The 19857-nt window shown below is 42.0% G+C and overlaps 1 protein-coding gene across 5 annotated transcripts in view; it reads right to left on the bottom strand.

The window, feature by feature from the left end:
• SLC24A3 (solute carrier family 24 member 3) overlaps window positions 1-19857 on the bottom strand; it is a 221458-nt gene that overhangs the window by 26323 nt on the left and 175278 nt on the right. For all 5 annotated transcript variants that reach the window (XM_061587741.1, XM_061587765.1, XM_061587745.1 and 2 more), the window contains exons 9-14: window positions 17723-17776; window positions 14157-14290; window positions 8955-9115; window positions 7368-7638; window positions 2604-2770; window positions 194-308 (exon numbers count right to left, since the gene is read on the bottom strand). In XM_061587741.1, the coding sequence (XP_061443725.1) occupies window positions 194-308; window positions 2604-2770; window positions 7368-7638; window positions 8955-9115; window positions 14157-14290; window positions 17723-17776 (902 nt within the window). The remainder of the gene's footprint in view (window positions 1-193; window positions 309-2603; window positions 2771-7367; window positions 7639-8954; window positions 9116-14156; window positions 14291-17722; window positions 17777-19857) is intronic.

Below are 19857 nucleotides of genomic sequence, written 5' to 3'. Positions count from 1 at the left end.
TGGTTCAAGTGGAGCCCGTCCCTTTTGTACAGGCCCGGCTTGTCCCATGCTGGCATCTTCTTGGCCCTGACGGTACCTTTTCTGATCTGCGGTATGCACTCCAGTTGAGCTTCTAATATAGTGTTTTTAAACAACTTCCAAGCATTTTCGAGTGATGTGGCCCTCTGGACTTTGTAGCATATTATAAACCTACCTTGTCTTGCTACAATAAGGCTTGCCATGCAGTCCGGTACGCTGGTTCCAGCTGCCAGAAACGTGATCCCCATTATCACATCTGGAATACCCAAAGTATAACCAATGATTGTGACCTAGAGAAATTAAATGAGCTGTTAGGATGCTTAAGTTCATTAAGAGTGCAAATGTACCTACAGGAGGATTTTTCCGTTCCAGGGCGAGCTCTGCTTCAATGACACATGAGCACAGGAAGCTGCATTATGCTGAGTCAGACCATTGGGCCATCTAACTCAGTATTGTCTATGCTGCTCTCCGCAGTCTGAGGCAGGAGTCTTTCCCAGCTTTGTTTGGCAATGCGGTGGATTGCACCTCCATGCAAAGCATGTGCTTTTCCAATGAGCTATGCCTCTTCCCTAGGGTGGTTTGCCTCTCCAAATTCATGAACTTTACTCCAAACCCAGTGCTGATTTCCAAACTTCACCCCTCCCTTCATGCTTTAGGCAGGCCTAAAAAAACTCTCAGGCATCTGGCATGTTCATGCTATTAGATGTTTATTCAGTTTCTTAAAAAATAAGCCATTTTTTTTTTAAAAAAAGAAACATTGCAGGAAGTGGTGAGTTGTGATTATCATAAGAGCTAACCAATTGGCACTTGGCATAGCTAGCTTCTGCTGGAAATAAAAACTTGTTGCTCCTGTGCTCGATTATCCAGGGAAGGTTGTGTTTGTGGATCCACAGCAGACTCACCGCTCGGTAAGTATGTCTAAACATACTTTAATACTTCTTCTATGGCACTTTTACAGTATAGGTTACTTGCCAGACTTGGAGCCAAAAAGGCAATGTAGAGGCATATTTCCAATGAATTGTATTTATGCAGTAGCAGTAGTGATATAGCCTTTTGGGAATCTGGCCAGATTCTCACCAGCATCCTCCCTTCAGATTTTTTCCCCTTTAACTGATCTGCTTCTGCCTCACTATAATATTTGGCATTTTCTTCAACCCCTAAAAGTTTGGGACAGCAGAAACATAAAGAACCAGATAGGGATGCGAAAGGAAGCCTTTTATCTCTGCTGTTGCAGTCACCTTATAGTAGGGCTTGACCTGCGGCTTACAAGGAGTATAGTGAAACTTTCACTTTGAGAGAACACTAGGAAAAACATCTGTCCTGTCCAATTGTGAAGCCTTAGAAATCCAATTTGTTATTTGCTTCATAAGAAAGCTGCAAGTAGAAGGAAGCCTCCTGGCAACTGTATTGGCTGCTCATCTCCAAAGCAGCTAGGCTTCTAGCTCTCTCTTTCTCTTGCAGGAAAGCTGCTGTCTGCTCCCCCTTACATCAGTAGAGGACTTCCTTTTCGGTTAGCAAAAACAAAGAAATCAGGCTCAATTGCTTAATTTTAAAGTTGGTGTATTTTAAGGTCTGTTTTTATGATGTTTTGATGTGTTTTTAGCGCTTCTGTTTGCCTCCCTGTGCTCCTGCTGGGAGGAAGGGCGGGATATAAATCAAATTCTCCCAGGCATTTTAGCATGTGTTTTTAAATTGTTTTTATATTGTTTTGAATTTTAAAATTGTTTTTAAAATATGTTTTTAAATTGTGTATTTGTTTTAATGTTTTTGATTGCTGTAAACCGCCCAGAGAGCTTCGGCTATGGGGCGGTATACAAGTGCAATAAATAAATAATAAATAAATAAATTTCCATAAAATATGCAGGCTGCAGAATTCAGCTTCAGTGGGCACAGAATTTGAATTCTCTCGGTACAAATTTTTCACTCTGTAGTGCAGTGAGTTCACAGCCCTGAATACATAAGAAGGGCCATCGCTCACACAGCATCTTTCCTACATGCAGAAGATCCTAGGTTCAATCCCCAGCATCTCCAGGCAGGGCTGGGAGAGCCTCCCTGCCTGAAAGACTGGAGAACCAGCACCAGTCAGTATAAGCAATGCTGTGCTAGATGGACCATTGGGTCTGAATTAGTACAAGGCAGCTTTCTGTGTTCCTACATGTGGAATTGGTTCAGTAGGGTGAATCCAGTCCTGCGGCAATGCCCAAGTGCAGAGGCTCTGGTCCTCAACAGAGGCAGCAAATTTAGGGCAGACAAAAAGAGGTACTTCTTCACACAATGCACAATATATATATGGAACAAATCCGGCAAGATGCAATGCCTTTAAAAGGGGGTTGAGGGGGGGAAAGGAGGAGAGGTTTGTTAGCTATTATGAGATTATGCCTAAATCATTTCTAGCAAGCAGATTGCTGGAGGGCAAATCAGGGAGGGCCAGAAGCAACTGGCTTGCCACTGGTAGAAACAGGATCCCGCATTAGATGAACCTTGGATTGATCCAGCAGGGCTCTTCGTATGTTCTGACATTCTCGACAGAATGAGACACTTCCAGCATTCAAAGCCCTCCAGCATTCATCAGCCCCAATACGTACCATCCATACCATCACGTAGGAAAAGGCTGCAATCCAGAGGGTGGAGGAAGCAAAAGTGACCAAGAACAACTTTTCCCAGCGGGGCTTATTACAGTTGGGCACCGTGAAGTACAAGACCAAAGACAGAGGCCAGGTGAACAACCACTTGACAACTTCTACTACTCCAGCTGCAAAAACAATGCAAGACAAAGGTAATTCTTATGATCTCCCTTTTAAAATGACAAAAATTCTCCTTAAGTACAGAGGTAAGGCAAATTCTTAGGAAAAAATATATATCAAATTGCAATGAAATGAAAAACTGAGCAATTCAGGCCAGCACAGTAACCTCACCTCTGAATTGAAAAGGGACAGAGGTCTATAGTAAGTCCCATTAACTGAACACCACAGTTCACAATTGACAAAATAAATCTACAGTTTGGAATTATGCAATTTCATTTCACCCACCCTGTTCTCCGTACCAAATATTATTTCCTTTGATCTGAGTTGAATTAAATATACATACTTTATTTCAGTGTTTCTTGCTTGTTAAACAGATGTTCTCTAGTTCCTGGCTCTACATTACACTCAAAATGTGAAGATTAGCCACATGACTGACTGTTGAGAATTCTGAAGGGCTTCCCAGAAACTGGAGGGATTGTATAGCTGCTGGCTTGCTTTTGCCATCCATTCGCTCGGTTCACACATAACACTAAGCCATTGTGAACACAAGCCAATGTTTGTAAGCCAACAACAAACCATGGGTTATGAGCATGATTTGTTTGTAATTATAACAAACCATGGTTAAGCTGATGGGCAGGGTTCAGAGAATCAAATAAACAATGGTTTACTAAACCATGGCATAGCATTACATGCAGATCAGGCCATTGTATGTCTCTGCTTACCTTACATTTCCTTAGCAGCTAATGTTCCCTGCTCCTTCCCCTCCCAACTGCTAGGAGATGTACCACAGATAATCTATGTAGAAAGGAAGCCAGGTGCAGTTTGATCCCCTCCAGATCTCTGCCTGTCTCTCTGGGAGCCTTAAGAAGTCTCAGTATTCAGAGCCTGGCTTACACATGACTCTTAAATGTGATGTGTAAAATAATTTGGGGAAGGTAACAAGTCCTTTTATACCATGTTTGCAGCACACAATGCCACAGCAGCAGAGGGCATGGCTAATATGAAGGGGTATCATTACCATGTTGCACTATGACTGGTAGAGGCTGATGGTGTTGCCATGGATGTTATGGCAATGTCAGGCCACTGTATTTAAAGTAATTTTATTTTGTTGTTGATTCTTCTGGTGGGAGTACATAAGATCCCAATGACATTACTCTGTAACAGTGCATTAGCAACCACCAGAATTAACAGGAAGATAGGATTTTATTTGCCCATCAGTTCCAAAACATTCAGTGCTGGAGGACAAATTCTGATCATATTTTTGTCTTTCACTGCTAAGTCATATAGTCATTATAGCCATTGATAGTGTCCATTGAAATTTCCTTTCTATTAATATTAGTTGCTTGGCAACTAAAGTAGCTTGAGATGAAAGAACTTGATGACCCTCCTCAGGGATCCATATAACAGGAACACAGGCCAATATTATGATCTCGAGTTTGAAATAATGTATGAAAGAATGAGTATGAAAGAATAACTGGAATCTAACAAATCATACAACCCCTTCTGCTACAGGAAAACTAGTTATTATTGCTAGATCACATGCTAGTATGGCACTTCTAACAATAAGAGCACTGGGTTATTCCATTTTCTCCCTCAAGGCATCAAAGGATAAAACATACACAGACAAAAAACCCTCTGTGAAGTAGATTAATTTAAACACAATTTAGCTAGAGCTGCCTGAAAAGGGAAATGATTGGGGGAGCAGTGAGGAGGGAGGAGGTTTCATGAAGACACCCACACTCCTCTTATTTGACCTTTCAACCCTGCCTGTTTATGCTTTTGTGACTTTATTTGTTCTACATTACTAGTGGGCAGAGTAATCCTAACCCCAGCCACTGCTGCATCCATAGTCATGCTATCCATGGCAGAAGACAGGGCAGGCAAAACCCTGCTCTGTGCTATACCAGTCTGAAGCTGGCACAGCAAATGTGCCTAGATCAAGCCCAATTCCATCAAGTGATGGCAGCGGGGCTGGTTAGGGATCCAAGAGATCCCAGGCCGGCTCAGCCCTTCTCTTCCCCGGAATCCTGCCACCAGTACTTCTGCCTGCCCATGTTTTCAGCAGGTGGAATAGAGAGTGGATGCTGGTAGAGCTGGTTTGGGCTGGGTGTGTTGGGAACTGAGGGGCAACAAACAGAAAGGCAACCTGCTCTTCCCTCTGCTGATTCCTCCTCTAAAGTGTTTGCTGTTTTTGCAGGCTTTGTGCATCTCCTTCTTCCTTTTTCTTCCTGTTTTTGTTCTCAGTTAGTTAGTAATGGCTCCTTGAGTGCAGGCTGCATGGCTGCTTCAGCATGACTGGCTTGAGCTCTGTGTAGTAGTGAACCTTACGTTTCTTTGTTTTTTCAACTGCTAGTCTTAACAGAGCAGTTATATCTGCACTTATTTATTAGATTTATATCCCACCCTTCCTCCAAGTAGGAGCCCAGGGCGGCAAACAAAAGCACTAAAAACACTCTAAAACATAATAAAAATAGACTTTAAAATATATTAATACAAAACATCCTTAAAAACATATTAAAACAAAACATTTTTAAATCATTTAAATCACAGCAGGTTGGGGGTTTAGATTGCAGCCTTAGTGCCATCTTTCCCCCTTCAGCTGCACAATTGTCAATAGATGAATGAAGGCGGGAAGTATTGTCTTCAGTGTGAAATGGCTTCACTGTGTCATCATGTAGCCAATTGATTACATAGCACATTGCAAGGACAAATCTGAGTGAAATAACTTTCCCTACCTTCATTCTGGTGCTGTGAATGTGCAGCTAAAGGGGAAAAAATGGTACTGAGAAGCAGTGGAGAGTGGGGTTACTGCTGTCATTGGGGCTGCTGCCATTGTTAAGATGGGCAAACACCGTGCCTCTGTTCTCAGGGCCTCTCCAAGAATTGTTACAAGGGAGGACCTCTTCTGCAACTCAGTAATAACGCTGCTAAGTTAGGAAATCTCAGCCCTCATTTTGGGAAAGGTGGGGATGGGGGTGTGGAGCAACCGCAAGTGTTCCTGGGTGACACTGATTATGTGGGTCCACTTCAGCCCGGGTTTAGGCCTGGTTTTCTGGGACTGAATCAGCATTGATTGTCCTGATGAATGACCTGTATCGAGAGAGAGACGGGGAAGTCTATGTCACTATTACTTGCTCTCTCAGTGGCTTTTGATACCATTGACCATGATATCCTCCTGGACTGACTGCGTGGAATGGGTATTCAAGGCACTGTACTACAGTGGTCTCACTCCTACCTGAATTATCGACTCCAGAAAGTAGCATTAGGGAAATGCTCTTCAACTCCCTGGCACCTCTGCTACGCACTTCCACAGGGCACTATTCTGTCCCCAGTGCTAATTAACATTATATGAAACCACTGGGAGCTTTGGACTCATTAGGAATTTTGGAGCACGGTGCCATCAGTACACTAATGACACACAGCTCTACTTCTCAGCAACATCTGAGTCAGGAAAGGCTGTGCAAGCTGTGGACCAGGGTCTTAATGTAGTTGTGGACTGGATGAGGGCCAATAAACTGAGTTTGGATCCTGGGACGATGAAGGCTGTGTGGGTATGTGGTTCCTGTGTCTGGAAAATAGGCCTGTTCTGGATGGGGTTCACTATCTCTAAAGGAGCAGCTTGGGGGGTACTCCTGGATACATCTTTGTCATTGCAGGCTCAAGTGATCTTGGTGGTGAGAAATGATTTCACCAGCTTCGTCTGGTATGCCAACTACAGCCATATCTGGATCAGGATAACTTGGCCACTGTAGGCCATGCATTAGTAACTTAAATACTGGATTCCTGCAGTGTAGTCTATGTGGAGTTGGCCTTGGGCCTGGTCCAGAAGCTCCAGCTGGTACAGAATGCAGTGGCTGGACTGCTAAATTAAATGGCATGACAGTATAATGCAACATGTGACATCTCTGCTAAGACATGTGCACTGATTGCCCATATGCTACTGGTCCAGGTTCAAGGTTCTTATGTTGATATACAAAGCACTGAACAACTTGGGCCCAGGATGTCTGGGAAAGCGCTGTTAGTTGTCCCCCATGTTCCAGAGGCCTGACTGGCCTCAATGGAAAGTTGGTCATTTAGTGTTGCTGGTCCCATACTGCGGAACGCTCTTCCCGCAGAAGTTCAGCAGGCATCCTTGCTTTTGACTTTCAGGCATCCCTTGAAGACTTTTTTTTTATGCTGATAGGCCAATGCTGCTGTTTAAAATGTTTCTGAGTAGCCAATCATTTTAATGATTGTTTTGTATTGTTTTTAAATGTTTTTGTGTTGCTGTACACCACCCTGATGTTTTGCGAGACGGCGCTATATAAATACTTCTATAAGTAAAATAAATGTTAGCCTGCAGCCCACAACAGAGGTCTACACTTTCTGCCATCGGTTTAGGCTAAATGATCATTTGTCCCTCCTCATTCCAAAGCCTTCACATAACATGTAATGGAGGGGAAGATTTTCTTCCCAATAACATACATTAGTCTAAAGTAGATCTCTCACAATTGTCTAGCTGTTCGAAGAATTTTTGAAAGGGCAGAACTTGAAATATTAAAGTTAAATAAGTTTGTTTAATAATTAAACAAGCACAGAGATGTGTGAAGCCCAGGAATTTCTTACATGGTGGATCAAAGGGAGTGTAAGGGCCTTCATTCCCTTCCTCTTCCTCCTCCTCTTCCTCATCGTTCTCATTGTTTTCATTATCATCATTTGCATTCTCTGTTTCATTCCCAGCCTCAGCAGCCTCTTCATCTCTTTTGGTTCTATTTGCACCTCTCTCTGTAGAATTGCTGGGCCCTGACCCATTCTCCACAGTATGCTTGACAGGCACTCTGATGGCCACCTCTGATTCTCCATTGGTGTATACTCTGCTGTTGATTAGTCTTTGTCTCTGATGGGAGAAATAATGACAAATGATTTGGATTTTTAAAAGAAAACCAAAAAGCCTAAAAGTGTGTGTGTGGGATTTGTGGAATCAAATCTCCACATTAATTGCTGAAAATAAATATTGTAGCTACAAGTGATATAGTAGTATCATATTTCAGAGCTCTTACAGTTGTGATGATGTAGCTAAATTGGTGAGAATCTCAATATAAAAGCTGGATTTGCTGGCCGTTAAAGATGGCGAGACAAATGTATTTTTAAATAATGATCAAGATATTATTTAAATATATTTTTATATAATATCTGTCTTTTAACTGTCTAATCAATTAAGCATAACTATATTTGCATATTACTGATATTTTGTAACTGAACATAAAAATCTGTCATTCTTTGTTAGATGGAAAGGCCATCTTGAATATTCACCTGTTCATGAATTGCTTCAAGAAATAAACAACTTCATTCTTAATTCTAAGTCCCACTGATGAAAATTGGATACAGAGGTTAATCAGCTAAAGCTTTCATTGATTAACCTGTTGAGTGAACTGGTTAAAGGCTGCACCCTCACTTTTAAGGGCTCTTAAACAGCAATACAAATAACCATGTCTCTATGTATTTTATGCTGAAGAATCAAATATATTTCATCAGTACAATACTTGATTATTATGTGAATACTTAGGTCACTGTAAACTAGTGTTTTTTTTTGCTTTGTCTTGTACAGAAATGACCTGATAACTGGATCAGAGGGATAGAGGGTAGGACTTGTAACTTGGAGAAACACATGATGTCAAATCTATGTTCCCCAAATCTGCAATATGGGAATGAAAGTGACCAATCTGATACATTATCTTGAAAACAAAGCAGCATTATATTTTTGGACTTTGTTTCTAAGCTAATGGCACCACTGGGCTGTATCCCAGTACTTGGGGGCTTGCTTTCCCTCTCTTGTTTATCCACAGACTTTAGGCACAGCCTTCTATTCTCCCAACAGCAGAGTTCTTCCTACACCTTGTCAGTGCAACTCCTGTTCCTCTTATGCTCCAGCTCCCAATATTGCTCATGCTAATACTTGCTCAGCCTACTAATATATTCCAATGAAAAACACACAGAACAGCCCTGCTGTGATAAAGATTCTGGCTACCCAGTATGAGATGAGAAGAAGAAGTACAGTATGAGAAGTACAGCCTTGGGGGAATAGCAAGATCATCACCAATACCAACCCATTGAGATGCCCTCTTGTCACCCCTTCTGAAAGGGCACAGAACTGCTTCCAGTTTACAGATCACTGCTGAAGGAAGCATCATGTGAACTAAACATGAACTATACCTCATTGATCAGCATGCGGCTGGCCATTGAGAGCCGAGTTCTGGGAGGAAAGTGACTAGTTATCATTATCCGAAGTCCAGCCTCTGAAAAGGAAAGTTGGTGTGGATATGCAGACAACAATTCATCCACCATGATCACGGAAGCTTTGCGATGGAAATTTCCTAAAGGTAAGTAACAGGAAGGAAAAGGTCTTTTGCATCATCAGATATTTATTTTGTCTGGTGTCTACCAGCATATTACAGTGAGCCCGTCAGTGACATTACCTAACATTGCTTCTCGTTAATACACAGCTCTAAGAATTTCTAACTAATTTTTAGAAAAACCTGGCACTTTAGCAGATGTATTTTGTCCATCGGCTGTTGCTCTTTCAATTTACTAACAACATCACTTTCCCCCTTTCCCTTTATGGCTTCTGGCCAAATAGGCTTTTGAAGCACATTGCAGAAACCTGCAGACCCTGTTTAACCAGAGTCCATGGCAGAAAAGAAAAAATCAACACCTACACTTAAAGGCAAAAGCAAGGACTCTGCTGTATCACATTCAGACAGCTTAACTGCTAGCATCTGTACATAACTTAAAGGTTAGTGGTAATATGAAACTCTCTTCACTGTTCTGTAAGTACTGAAGTGAGTACCATGTTGCATTTTTATGTGTCTTTTCCAGTTCTAAACCAGCAGCTCCATTTTCAAAATGTGATGTAATACCATACTATTCTTTGGAAACCTTCTCCCAGTAGCTACAAAGTTGTATGAAGGTGTACTTGTACATAAGATGTAGAAAGCTGGAGTAGTGGATGCTAGTGTGATCAGACATCAGTCCTACTGTATAGGACTCAAAGAATCATAGAATAGTAGAGTTGGAAGGGGCCTATAAGGCCATCAAGTTCAACCCCTTGCTCAATGCAGGAATTCAACTTAAAGCATGCCAAACGGGTGGCTGTCCAGCTGCCTCTTGAAGTGTTGGAGAGCCCACCACCTCCCTAGGTAATTGGTCCCATTGTTGTACCACTCTAACAGTTAGGAGGTTTTTCGGGATATTTAGTTGAAATCTGGCTTCCTGTAACATGAGCCCACTATTCTGTGTACTGCACTCTGGGATGATCAAAAAAAGGATTCTGGCCCTCCTCTGTGTGACAACTCCCCAAGTACTCGAAGAGTGCTATCATATCTCCCTTCAATCTTCTCTTCTCAAGGCTAAACATGCCCAGTTCAGTCTCTCCTCATAGAGCTTTGTTTCCAGCCCCGATTATCGCTGTTGCCCTCCTCTGAACCTATTCCACTTTGTCTGCATCCTTCTTAAAGTGCTGTATCCAGAACTGGATGCAGTATTCAAGATGAGGCCTAGCCAGTGCCAAATAGAGGCGAAGTAGTACTTTATACTGTAGTCTAAGAAAATTAAGTGTAAGCAAGGATGTCCCAAATTCAAATCTCATGTGAGCCACAACTCAAAAGTTGGCTTTAGGCAAGTCACGAATAGTCACCACTATCACCTGCCTCCAGTTTGCAATATGGATAAAATAATACTAACCTTCCTAAGAAGTTGATTGTATTATGTTGTATTTTAAAATTTTGATGGATGCCACATTGAAAGAGCTTGCTATTAAAGACAGCTCATAAATAATTTAAATAAAACAAAACAAAACAAGAACTAAAGAACTGCCCTGCTGAATCAGATCACAAGTTTGGCCAGCCAGGCATCTTGTTTCCAACCACGGCTAGCTAGATTACTCTGGGAAGCCCACAAACACATAACAGATACCCCTCCCCCAGTCTGGGATAAAGAGGTATGCTGCATCTGAATATGAAAGCTCCATTTAGCTATGATAGCCAGTAACCAATGGCTGAGCTATCCTCCAGGAATTTGTCTAAACTCTCATTTAAGCCAAAGTTGATAACCACATCTTGTGGCAATGAATTAAATGTGCTAATTATGCATTCTATGAAGAAGTACTTACTTTTGTCTGTCCTGAGTGTACTGCCAATTTAACTCAATTTCTTTGAGTGATTCCAAAATCTATTCTTATGAGAAAAGGAGGGGGAAAACCTCCCCCTACTTCTTCTTATCATGTATAATTCTATACAGTGTTCTCGTGTAAGGATTATTGCAAATATATGTGCATCACTTTGAATGCCCATAAAAGTACTATATACACTTATTATTTAGGTTATTTTATTAGAAGTGCTTATATCTTGCCCTTCCATTGTAACTACATATGCTGCTGCTGCTCCTCCTGCTCATGTATTCTAAAGAGAGGCAGGTGCACGAGTGCTACTGAGGCATGCACTTGGATGACGCCACAGGTTCTGACTGTTATTATTAATGTGATTAACTCCGAAATATATGAGTTCCTGGATGTGTTTATTTCATTAATACCCTCCCTTTTCTCTGGGGAATTAAAGATGGCACATGTTTCCCATGCAGGCACTGACTGCTTCCGCAAGGTTGCTGCATCATGTGCCTTACACAGGAACACATTTTATTTATTTATTTATTTATTTCTGTCCCGCTGTTCCTCCCAGTAGGAGCCCACATGAAGCTGTCTTGTATTGTGTCAGACCAACGGTCCATCTTGTTCAATATCCTCTACAGTGATTGGCAGTAGCTCCAGGGATTCAGGTAAGAGTCTTTTCCCAGCCTCTACCTGGGGGACATATGCCAGGGAATGAACTTGGGACCTTCTGCATGCCAGGATGATGCTCTGCCACTGAGCTACAGCCCTTCAGACCATGCCATGAGGTAAGTTTTTATTTATGAGGTTCAACCCATATGCATCCTTCCCATTTTGCTGCCCCATTTGCAAGTGGCAAAAATGAGGGGAGGGACTTTTGATTGTCTTCCAGAAGAGTGAAATTAGGGGGCCCAAAATTCACTGGCATCAGCACAGCAGAGTTCTGCTGCTGGATACAAGCTGGTGGCCACCATATTTTCCCTCACGATCCCCCCTCTGACTGAAACTATGTCATGAGCTAGCTTGGTTCCATGGGGAAATCTGGAGGGAGATAACAGCTGCCAGCTCCCAGCCTTAGTTCTCCATTATCACTACATGGTTTGTCTCTTCTGTCCAGCTATGAAAAGAACCGTTAAAAATTAAGGGAAATTCTGACTTCATCCTCTCCTTTTGTTTCAGCACACTAGATCTGTCAGTGGTTCCACAGTTTACTTCGGAAACACAATTGCCATATGTACTCTGATATTTCCTGTGGCAAACAGGTAACATGTGGACAAGACCACCTACCCATGTGTTTAAAGATTCATGTAGACTCATTGAGCTAGAGTTTCATTTATTTTATTTCAGTTAAGAAATGTCTAACTCACTCTTCAGATAAAATCTCGCAGAGCAACTAACTTAACAATGACTAAATCAAGAAATATATATAAATAGCATATAATCATAACAGAAAAACAGATCATCAGATTAAAAAGTATATAAAAACAGAGTATTTAAAAAGCCTTGGCAAATTAAAAAAATCTTTATCTGGCTCCAAAAGGATATTACGACTTCACCCGAGCTGAGCTTCTCTGGGGAGAGCATGGCAGAGCCAGGGTACCACAACTAAAAAGGCCTCATCATGGCTCACCAGCAGCCTTACCTCTGAGCAGTTCTGCATGGAAGAAGATGGTCCTTAAGCTACCTAAGTCCCAACCATTTAGGGTTCCAAACTAGTGCCTTGAAAAGCTTGCATTGATTTTGGAAATGAACCAGGAGCCAGGGATTTTTTCCCCAAGTGCATGCATATTGTCTACACTTTATGAGTTTGCTACAGGAAATACTGGTGTAATCATGTTTTCCTTGCATAGTGTGGAGCCACTCTCACATGAATAAGGCCGCTCCATTAGCAATTTTCATATATTTTTGGGAATTAATGTGACTTACTCTATAGTGGGACAGCTACATAAACCGGTATGCACATCAAGTACTTGATCAGCGCTAAAAACTGGAGGTGTCCAGAGTTTTAATGCCAGGTTGTACTAGAATATCAGGCATATAAAATAGATTACAAAGTGCAAATTATCTGGATCAGCTTGTATAAGACTTCTACGAGGTTTGCAGAAGAAAGTTATAGACCAGATTCTCAGATATGAAAGATAAAGGCCAGACTAAATGTAAAATACTTCCAAAAAAATCTGCTGAAAAAGGCAGACTCTAGTCTACTGCACTCACAAAAATGAAGACATTAAATAACTCAATCTAACAAAGAGCATGGTTGGGTTATCTCCACTCATTTTTGTTTGTCTGTTTGTTTACCTGGCACCACCCTTACAGGTAGCTGGTATTATTTTCTTGCTTCTTTACTTCTGCATAAGCACTGACTGGCTCTAATGATGGAATTTTCGGACTGCATTATTTCTGCCTGCATATTCACTGTCTTCAGTATCCAGTCTGTCCTAATGGATGGTTCAGGCTGCAATCCTATTCACTTACCAGAGAGTAAACGCTATTGAACTCAATCGGAATAACTTTTGAGTAATCATGCATAGGATTTTACTGTGAGGCATATCTGGGAAAGACCTTTTCAATAGATTGGATGGCACACAGTTGAGTGATGCTGCCAGTGTAGGCTGGAGACAGAAAATAGTTTTCAAGAGAACTGACAATGGCTCAAGATAGGTTTTGCTTCTCATGGTGTGCACGCACAATGCTTTTACCACAGAGCTTGGAAAAGTTACTTTTTTGAACTGCAACTCCCATCAGCCCAATCCAGTGGCCATGCTGGCTGGGGCTGATGGGAGTTGTAGTTCAAAAAAGTAACTTTTCCAAGCTCTGCTGTCACCTTCTGTCACACAGGTTTTTCTATTTTTTTAAACAATATAAACCCCAACAAACTTTGTTTACCAGAGATTAAAAGTGGGATGAGTGTAAACACAACAAGCAACTACCCCTTTTTCAAGCTATCTTCAACTCACTCAATCAGGATTGTGGCCTGTGGAAGTGGGGGGATGATTTTAACCCTTTCCCCCATGCTGTTTTCTTACCGCAAATTACCCCCTGAAGCAAATAACAACTTCCTAAGGGAGAGCAGATGTAAGAAAACAACATCCGGGACTCCCCTGTTGTTTTGTTTAAAAAACGACATGGGGAATCCTAAGTATAGGATTCAAAAATGTATTTAAAGTGGCATTTAGTTTGCCCTTACTCATTGGCCTACCAGAACATCAAGAAGAGTTCTGCACACCAGCAATGAGACTTACTGGAACAGTTACCTTTCTTTAATAATACTACTGTAGCATCACAATTGCTGCTGTCATCCATCTCTGTGTTGTTTGCTAACCCATTCACCATATTTGTTGCATTCTTCGTCCTCCTTTCAAAGATATGTTGCAGATTGGCATTAAACCTATAGAAAAAAAGATAAAAAGATGTTTTCTCAATGGCTTTCTCACAGGGCTTTCCTGACAGACCTGTGTGTCAATCTATGGGTTTTGTCAATCCACAGGTTTTAGTGGCTAAGAAGCCTTGTAATAAAATGTTAGATTTTTCAAACAAAAGAGATAAGGACTGAAATAAAGGCATATGTGGGGTGCCCACATTCTTCCTACCAGCAATTTTTCCCATGTAGAGGATGTTAAGGAGAAACTTCAGAATGTGAGTCCACAGGAAACAAGGCTGGTACAACGCACAGCCTAACAGCTCTCTTACTCCAGTCCCTTGGGGGTGCAGCTACTCACTTTGGTCAAGAGGTGCTCTAGGCACTATTAGATGTCACACTGCCCCTGGACTCATTTCTTATTAGCAACTTCCTGCAAAGCTTTGCTCTATATGCGTGTATGTCCATGCACACATGCATGTGTGTGTAAGGAGTGGTAGAGCAAAGGAATTTAATTGGATGGATGAATGTCAGTAAGGCTCAACGCTCTCAGACTTAGATGTCTAGCAGCCAATCTTTAGCACCTTATCTCTTGCAATGGAAGGAAATGCAGGCTGAACAGTGCTACCCAGGGGCAGTACGACAAACCTCCCATTTTCTGACTTGGCACCCAATCAGGAAAACAAGGGAGACAATGCTGATGCTATAAAGTGTCAGGAATCACCCTTCATTCTAAGCAATGTGTTTCATGAGAATATTCTGACAAAGTGAGCAATTGTTCTCCATTCTAAGAAGAGAACATAACGTAAGAAGAGTCTTCTGGATCAGGCCAGTGGCCCATCTAGTCCAGCATCCTGTTCTCACAGTGGCCCACCAGTTGCCCATGGGAAACCCCCAAGCAGGACCCGAGTGCAAAGAGCACTCTCCCCACCTGTGGTTTCCAGCAACTGGTATTTGGAAGCATAATGCCTCTGCCTATGGAGGCAGAGCATAGCCATCATGGCTAGTAGCCACTGATAGCCTTTTCCTCCATGAATTTGTCTAATCCTCTTTTAAAGTCCTCCAAGTTGGTGGCCATCACTGCCTCTTGTGGGAGCGAATTCCATAGCTTAACTATGTGCAGTCTGTCCTGAATCTTCCAACATTCTGCTTCATTGGATGTCCACGAGTTCTAGTATTATGAGAGAGGGAGAAAAGCTTTTCTCTATCCACTTTCTCCATGCCATGCACAAGGTTATACACTTCTATCAAGTCAACTCTTACTCGCCTTTTTTCTAAACTACAAAGCCCAATGCTACAATCTTTCCTCACAGGGGAGTTTCTCCAGCCGCTCGATGATTTTGGTTGACCTTTTCTAGCTCTGCAATATCCTTTTTGAGGTGAGGTGACCAGAACTGTACACAGTATTCCAAATGTGGCTGCATCATAGATTTATATAACAGCATTATAATATCCAGAGTTTTATTTTCAATAACTTTCCTAATGATCCCTAGCATAGAATTTTTCATAGCTGCTGCACACTGGGTCAACATTTTCATCGAGCAGTCCACTATGACCCACCGTCTCATTCCTGGTCAGTCACCACTGGTTCAGACCTCATGTGAAATTAAGTTTTTTTCCCTCCAATATGCCTAACTTTACACTTGTTTACACTGAATTGCATTTGCCATTTTACCACCCATCCACTCAGTTTAGAGAGGTCTTTTTGAAGCTCTTTGCAATCCCTTTTTGTTTTAACAACTCTAAACAATTGAGTATCATCAGCAAACTTAGCCACCTCACTGTTCACCCTTAACTCTAGATTATTTATGAACAAGTTAAATAGCATAAGTCCCAATACCAGTCATTAGGGGACTCCACTTTCCACATTCTTCCACTGAGAGAACTGTCCATTTATTCCTAATCTCTGCTTCCTGCTACTTAACCAGTTTCTGATTCACAAGAAGATCTCTCCTCTTATTCCATGGCTGCCAAGTTTACTCAGGAGCTTTTGAAAGTCCAAGTACACTATGCCAACCAGATCACCTCTGTCTATATGCTTGTTGACACTCTCAAAGAACTCTAATAGATTAGTGAGACAGGACTTAACCCTTGCAGAACCCATGCTAGTTCTACTTTAGCAAGGCTCACTCTTCTATATGCTTGGTTATGTGATCATTAACAATACTTTCTACCAGTTTTCCTGGGACAGATGTTAAGCTAACCAGCCTGTAATTTATGGGATCCCCCTAGATTCCTTTTTAAAGATTGATGTTACATTGGCCACTTTCCATTCCTCAGGTATGGAGGCAGATATAAGAGACAATTACATATTTTTGTTAGAAGATAAGCAATCTCACATTTGAGTTCTTTGACAACTCTCAGATGGATGCCATCTGGATCTGGTAATTTGTCAGTTATTACTTTGTCTATTAAGCCTCGAACTTCATCTCTCATCACCAGTATTTGCCTCATCACTCCTATATCCTCCATTGTAAAGACTGATGCAAAGAATTCATTTGACTTCTTTGAAATCTCCTTATCCTGCTTAAGCACACATTTTACTTCCTTGTCATCCAAGGGTCCAACCGCTTCCCAAGATGGTCTCCTGCTTTTAATGTATTTGAAGAATTTTGTTGTTGTTGGTTTTTATGTCCTTAGTAATGTGCTCCTCAAATCCCTTTTTAGCATCCCTTCCTGTCTTCTTGCGTTTCTAGTTCTACTCCTCTAGAACCTGACCTTTCACCTGCCATCCGTGATGCAGTTTGTCTCTGAGGTCCACCTTGCTTGCTTCCTCTTGACTTTGGAGCTCTGATCCTGGAACCCCTGGAAATCTCTAAGGAACCCTGATTACTAACCAGCCTATCTTCCTGGCTTCTGCTTGTTCTGTGATTATCTGGGGATTCAGAGCTGCTCAAGTCATGTAATTGTGTGATTCCTAGCTATAGGAATCACACCCACATTCAAAGTAGGTGAAAAGGGGTCCTGAGTGGTAATATTTAGTGTTATATTTCATATTTAATGTTTTATATTTATATATCACTTCACACATCCAGAGGCATTCCAAAGCAATGTACAGTAATGAAACAATAATTTATGAAATACAATTTTAAAAACCAATAAAATACAAATAGAAAATATTTAGTGTTCATCAAAAGAAAAAGTCATCTAAAATGGCACAAAATATGCTCATAAGATGAACACAAGTAGCCATCAAAAGCTTGACCGTCAGTACTGTCCAAATGCCCAGCAGTAAGGCTCATACTTGTGATTAAAGGAATGCAGAGTCAAATTTCCATGACTTACTAAGTGATGAGGCTACACTAACACTGTTCTGATATAACAGAATAGAAAATTGGTGCTTGGTTTTGCTTAACAGATCCTGTACCTGCAGGCAGTGCTCTTTTGCTTCTTTTACTGGAACGCGAAACCACCATTTACAGTAACGTTAGCAAAATGCAAACAAGAACCCACGATACTTACTTCATGATGAGAATGTAGATGACATACATTAGCACAAGAATTAAGGACTCCCACCTGTAACCAAACCAGGAAGAAAAGGAAGACAAATAAGGAGCATGGTTCCAAGTAGCTGAAAAGGATCCCGTCCTTGACCATTGATGTCTAGAACTGCCAGGTCTTCTGAAGCTTAGACCCCAAGATTCAGGGAGGTGAGCCTGGGAGCTCTGCAGTGTTGTAGCCTCAGGTAAGAGGTGGAGCAGGGTGGGCAGGAGCTGAGTCTAGTGACGCAGGGTGATACCCTGCCTGTGTCCAGTGCCTCAAAGATGGGGCCTGATGGACATGGAAAGGGCAGGATGGAACAGAGCAAATGGCAAAACAACACAAGCCAAGCAAAAAGGAGCTTGCTCCCTCTTTTCTTCAACTAATCATGAGCGTATACTCTTTCCTCTGGAAACCCTGAGAAGAAGGATAAAATCATGAAACTTGAGACTTGCCCTAACTGTGCTTCACATATATAGTTGTTTGGAATGGAACCATCAAGCCCACCGAACAGTTCAGGAATATATGAAGAACAGACAAAATAATGTTAGAAATGTTGACATACCTATTTCATCATAAACGCTGGTCCTTACTCTAAGCTCCTATATTATCACTATTTCTTTATGGATCTATGCCCTGCCTTATGAATAGTGATAGGGGAAATTCCCCAAGCTTGTTTCAGAATGCATTTGGCTGATAGAAGTTATTTAACCTCATATCATAAGGAATTTGATAGACCCAAATGCCTCTCCCAACCCCCTGTGAGCACCTATCCTTTCCAACTGCCTTTTCCTCCAAACTTATGGGTAGTGACAGCAACAACAGGCGGCCTCTGTCATTCCGATACCAGAATGTTGAAATGACAACATCCAGGATAACAGGGGCCTGGTGCATGCAGTTTTTCAGGGTGCCCGGTTAATGTAAGAATCCCTAAAAATGGAATGGCCCATGGACCCTTGAACTGGGGATGCTGTTATGAGCATGTACAACAGCACCATAGGTGCAATGAGCTCTGTGCCTTGTAGTTTCTGGGCATCAGATGCCCTACTAAATTGTGAGATGTTGCCATTTCAGTGTTCCAGAATACAGGGAATAATGGAGGCCTCACTGATAGATCTTCCCATTGTTGCAGCTATATTTTGGGGGCAGGGAAGCGGGTGGCTGTTGTAGCAGGATATTAAAGTGTCAGGGTGAGCTTATTAAGAACTTTTTCATGAACTTCAGTGACATTTCAGTTTGTCTTGTAACGAGCTGAGACAGGGAATGAATCTTAAGTTCACCTTTAGAAGTACCAGTTTCAAACTCGGATGCCTTCTGTGTGTATCCCAGAGATTACCTCTCCCCACATGACACCAGACACTATCTATGTTCTGCAGAGGTTGCCCTTCCAGATGACATCATGCTCAATGGACTCCCACCCTAGCTCCATACTCTCCCTCACCACCCCAGGGAAACTCAGGAGCAGTAGGGATAATGGACCTGTGCCAAAGTTCAGATCCTGTGTCCATTTGGTATCTCAAGGCCTCCATCTGGCCTACCTGAGAAGAGGAGGCAAGTAGCAGGCATGCTCTCAATCAGAGCTCTGAGAAAATTCAGAAAGAGGTAGCACCAAAGGTCATTATCAAATCATCAGTCCCCAGTTGCTCGAACTTATTGCAACAGTTCTATAGGAAATCTCACCTAGTTTTGCAAACTTTGCTCTGGCTACTTGGATTCTGCTGGACAGCTCCCCTGCTGGTTCAGGACTCCTGCCCAAGACCCTGCTCTTGTTACTTCAGTCCTGCTGGACAGCTCCAGCAGGACAGTTCCAAACTGGTATCCTAGCCAAGTCCTTGCTCTTGCTGCTTGGGACCTCAGGGTTGATGGAAATAGTCAACCAACTTGTCCCAGTGATATCATTTCCAGGTGCTGTGGCCTTGGCCAAAACACCCAGTTTATTGTTAGCTTGGCAGCTGATGGGCAGTAGGGGAGCCAACTCCTCCTTGACATAGGTAATCAAGTAAACCTCTACCCACAGTAGCTGGGCAAATTCGTTATATATGGACATGTTGTATCTCCCTGCCTGCCTGCTGCTTGCTTGCCTGCCATCTTTTTTCTTTCTTTCTAAAAGTATTTCT

Source organism: Rhineura floridana, chromosome 1, assembly GCF_030035675.1.
Source record: "Rhineura floridana isolate rRhiFlo1 chromosome 1, rRhiFlo1.hap2, whole genome shotgun sequence".
Lineage (NCBI taxonomy): Eukaryota > Metazoa > Chordata > Lepidosauria > Squamata > Rhineuridae > Rhineura > Rhineura floridana.
Note: the sequence above shows the minus strand (reverse complement) of the source record. Positions and strands in the feature narration are given on the sequence as shown.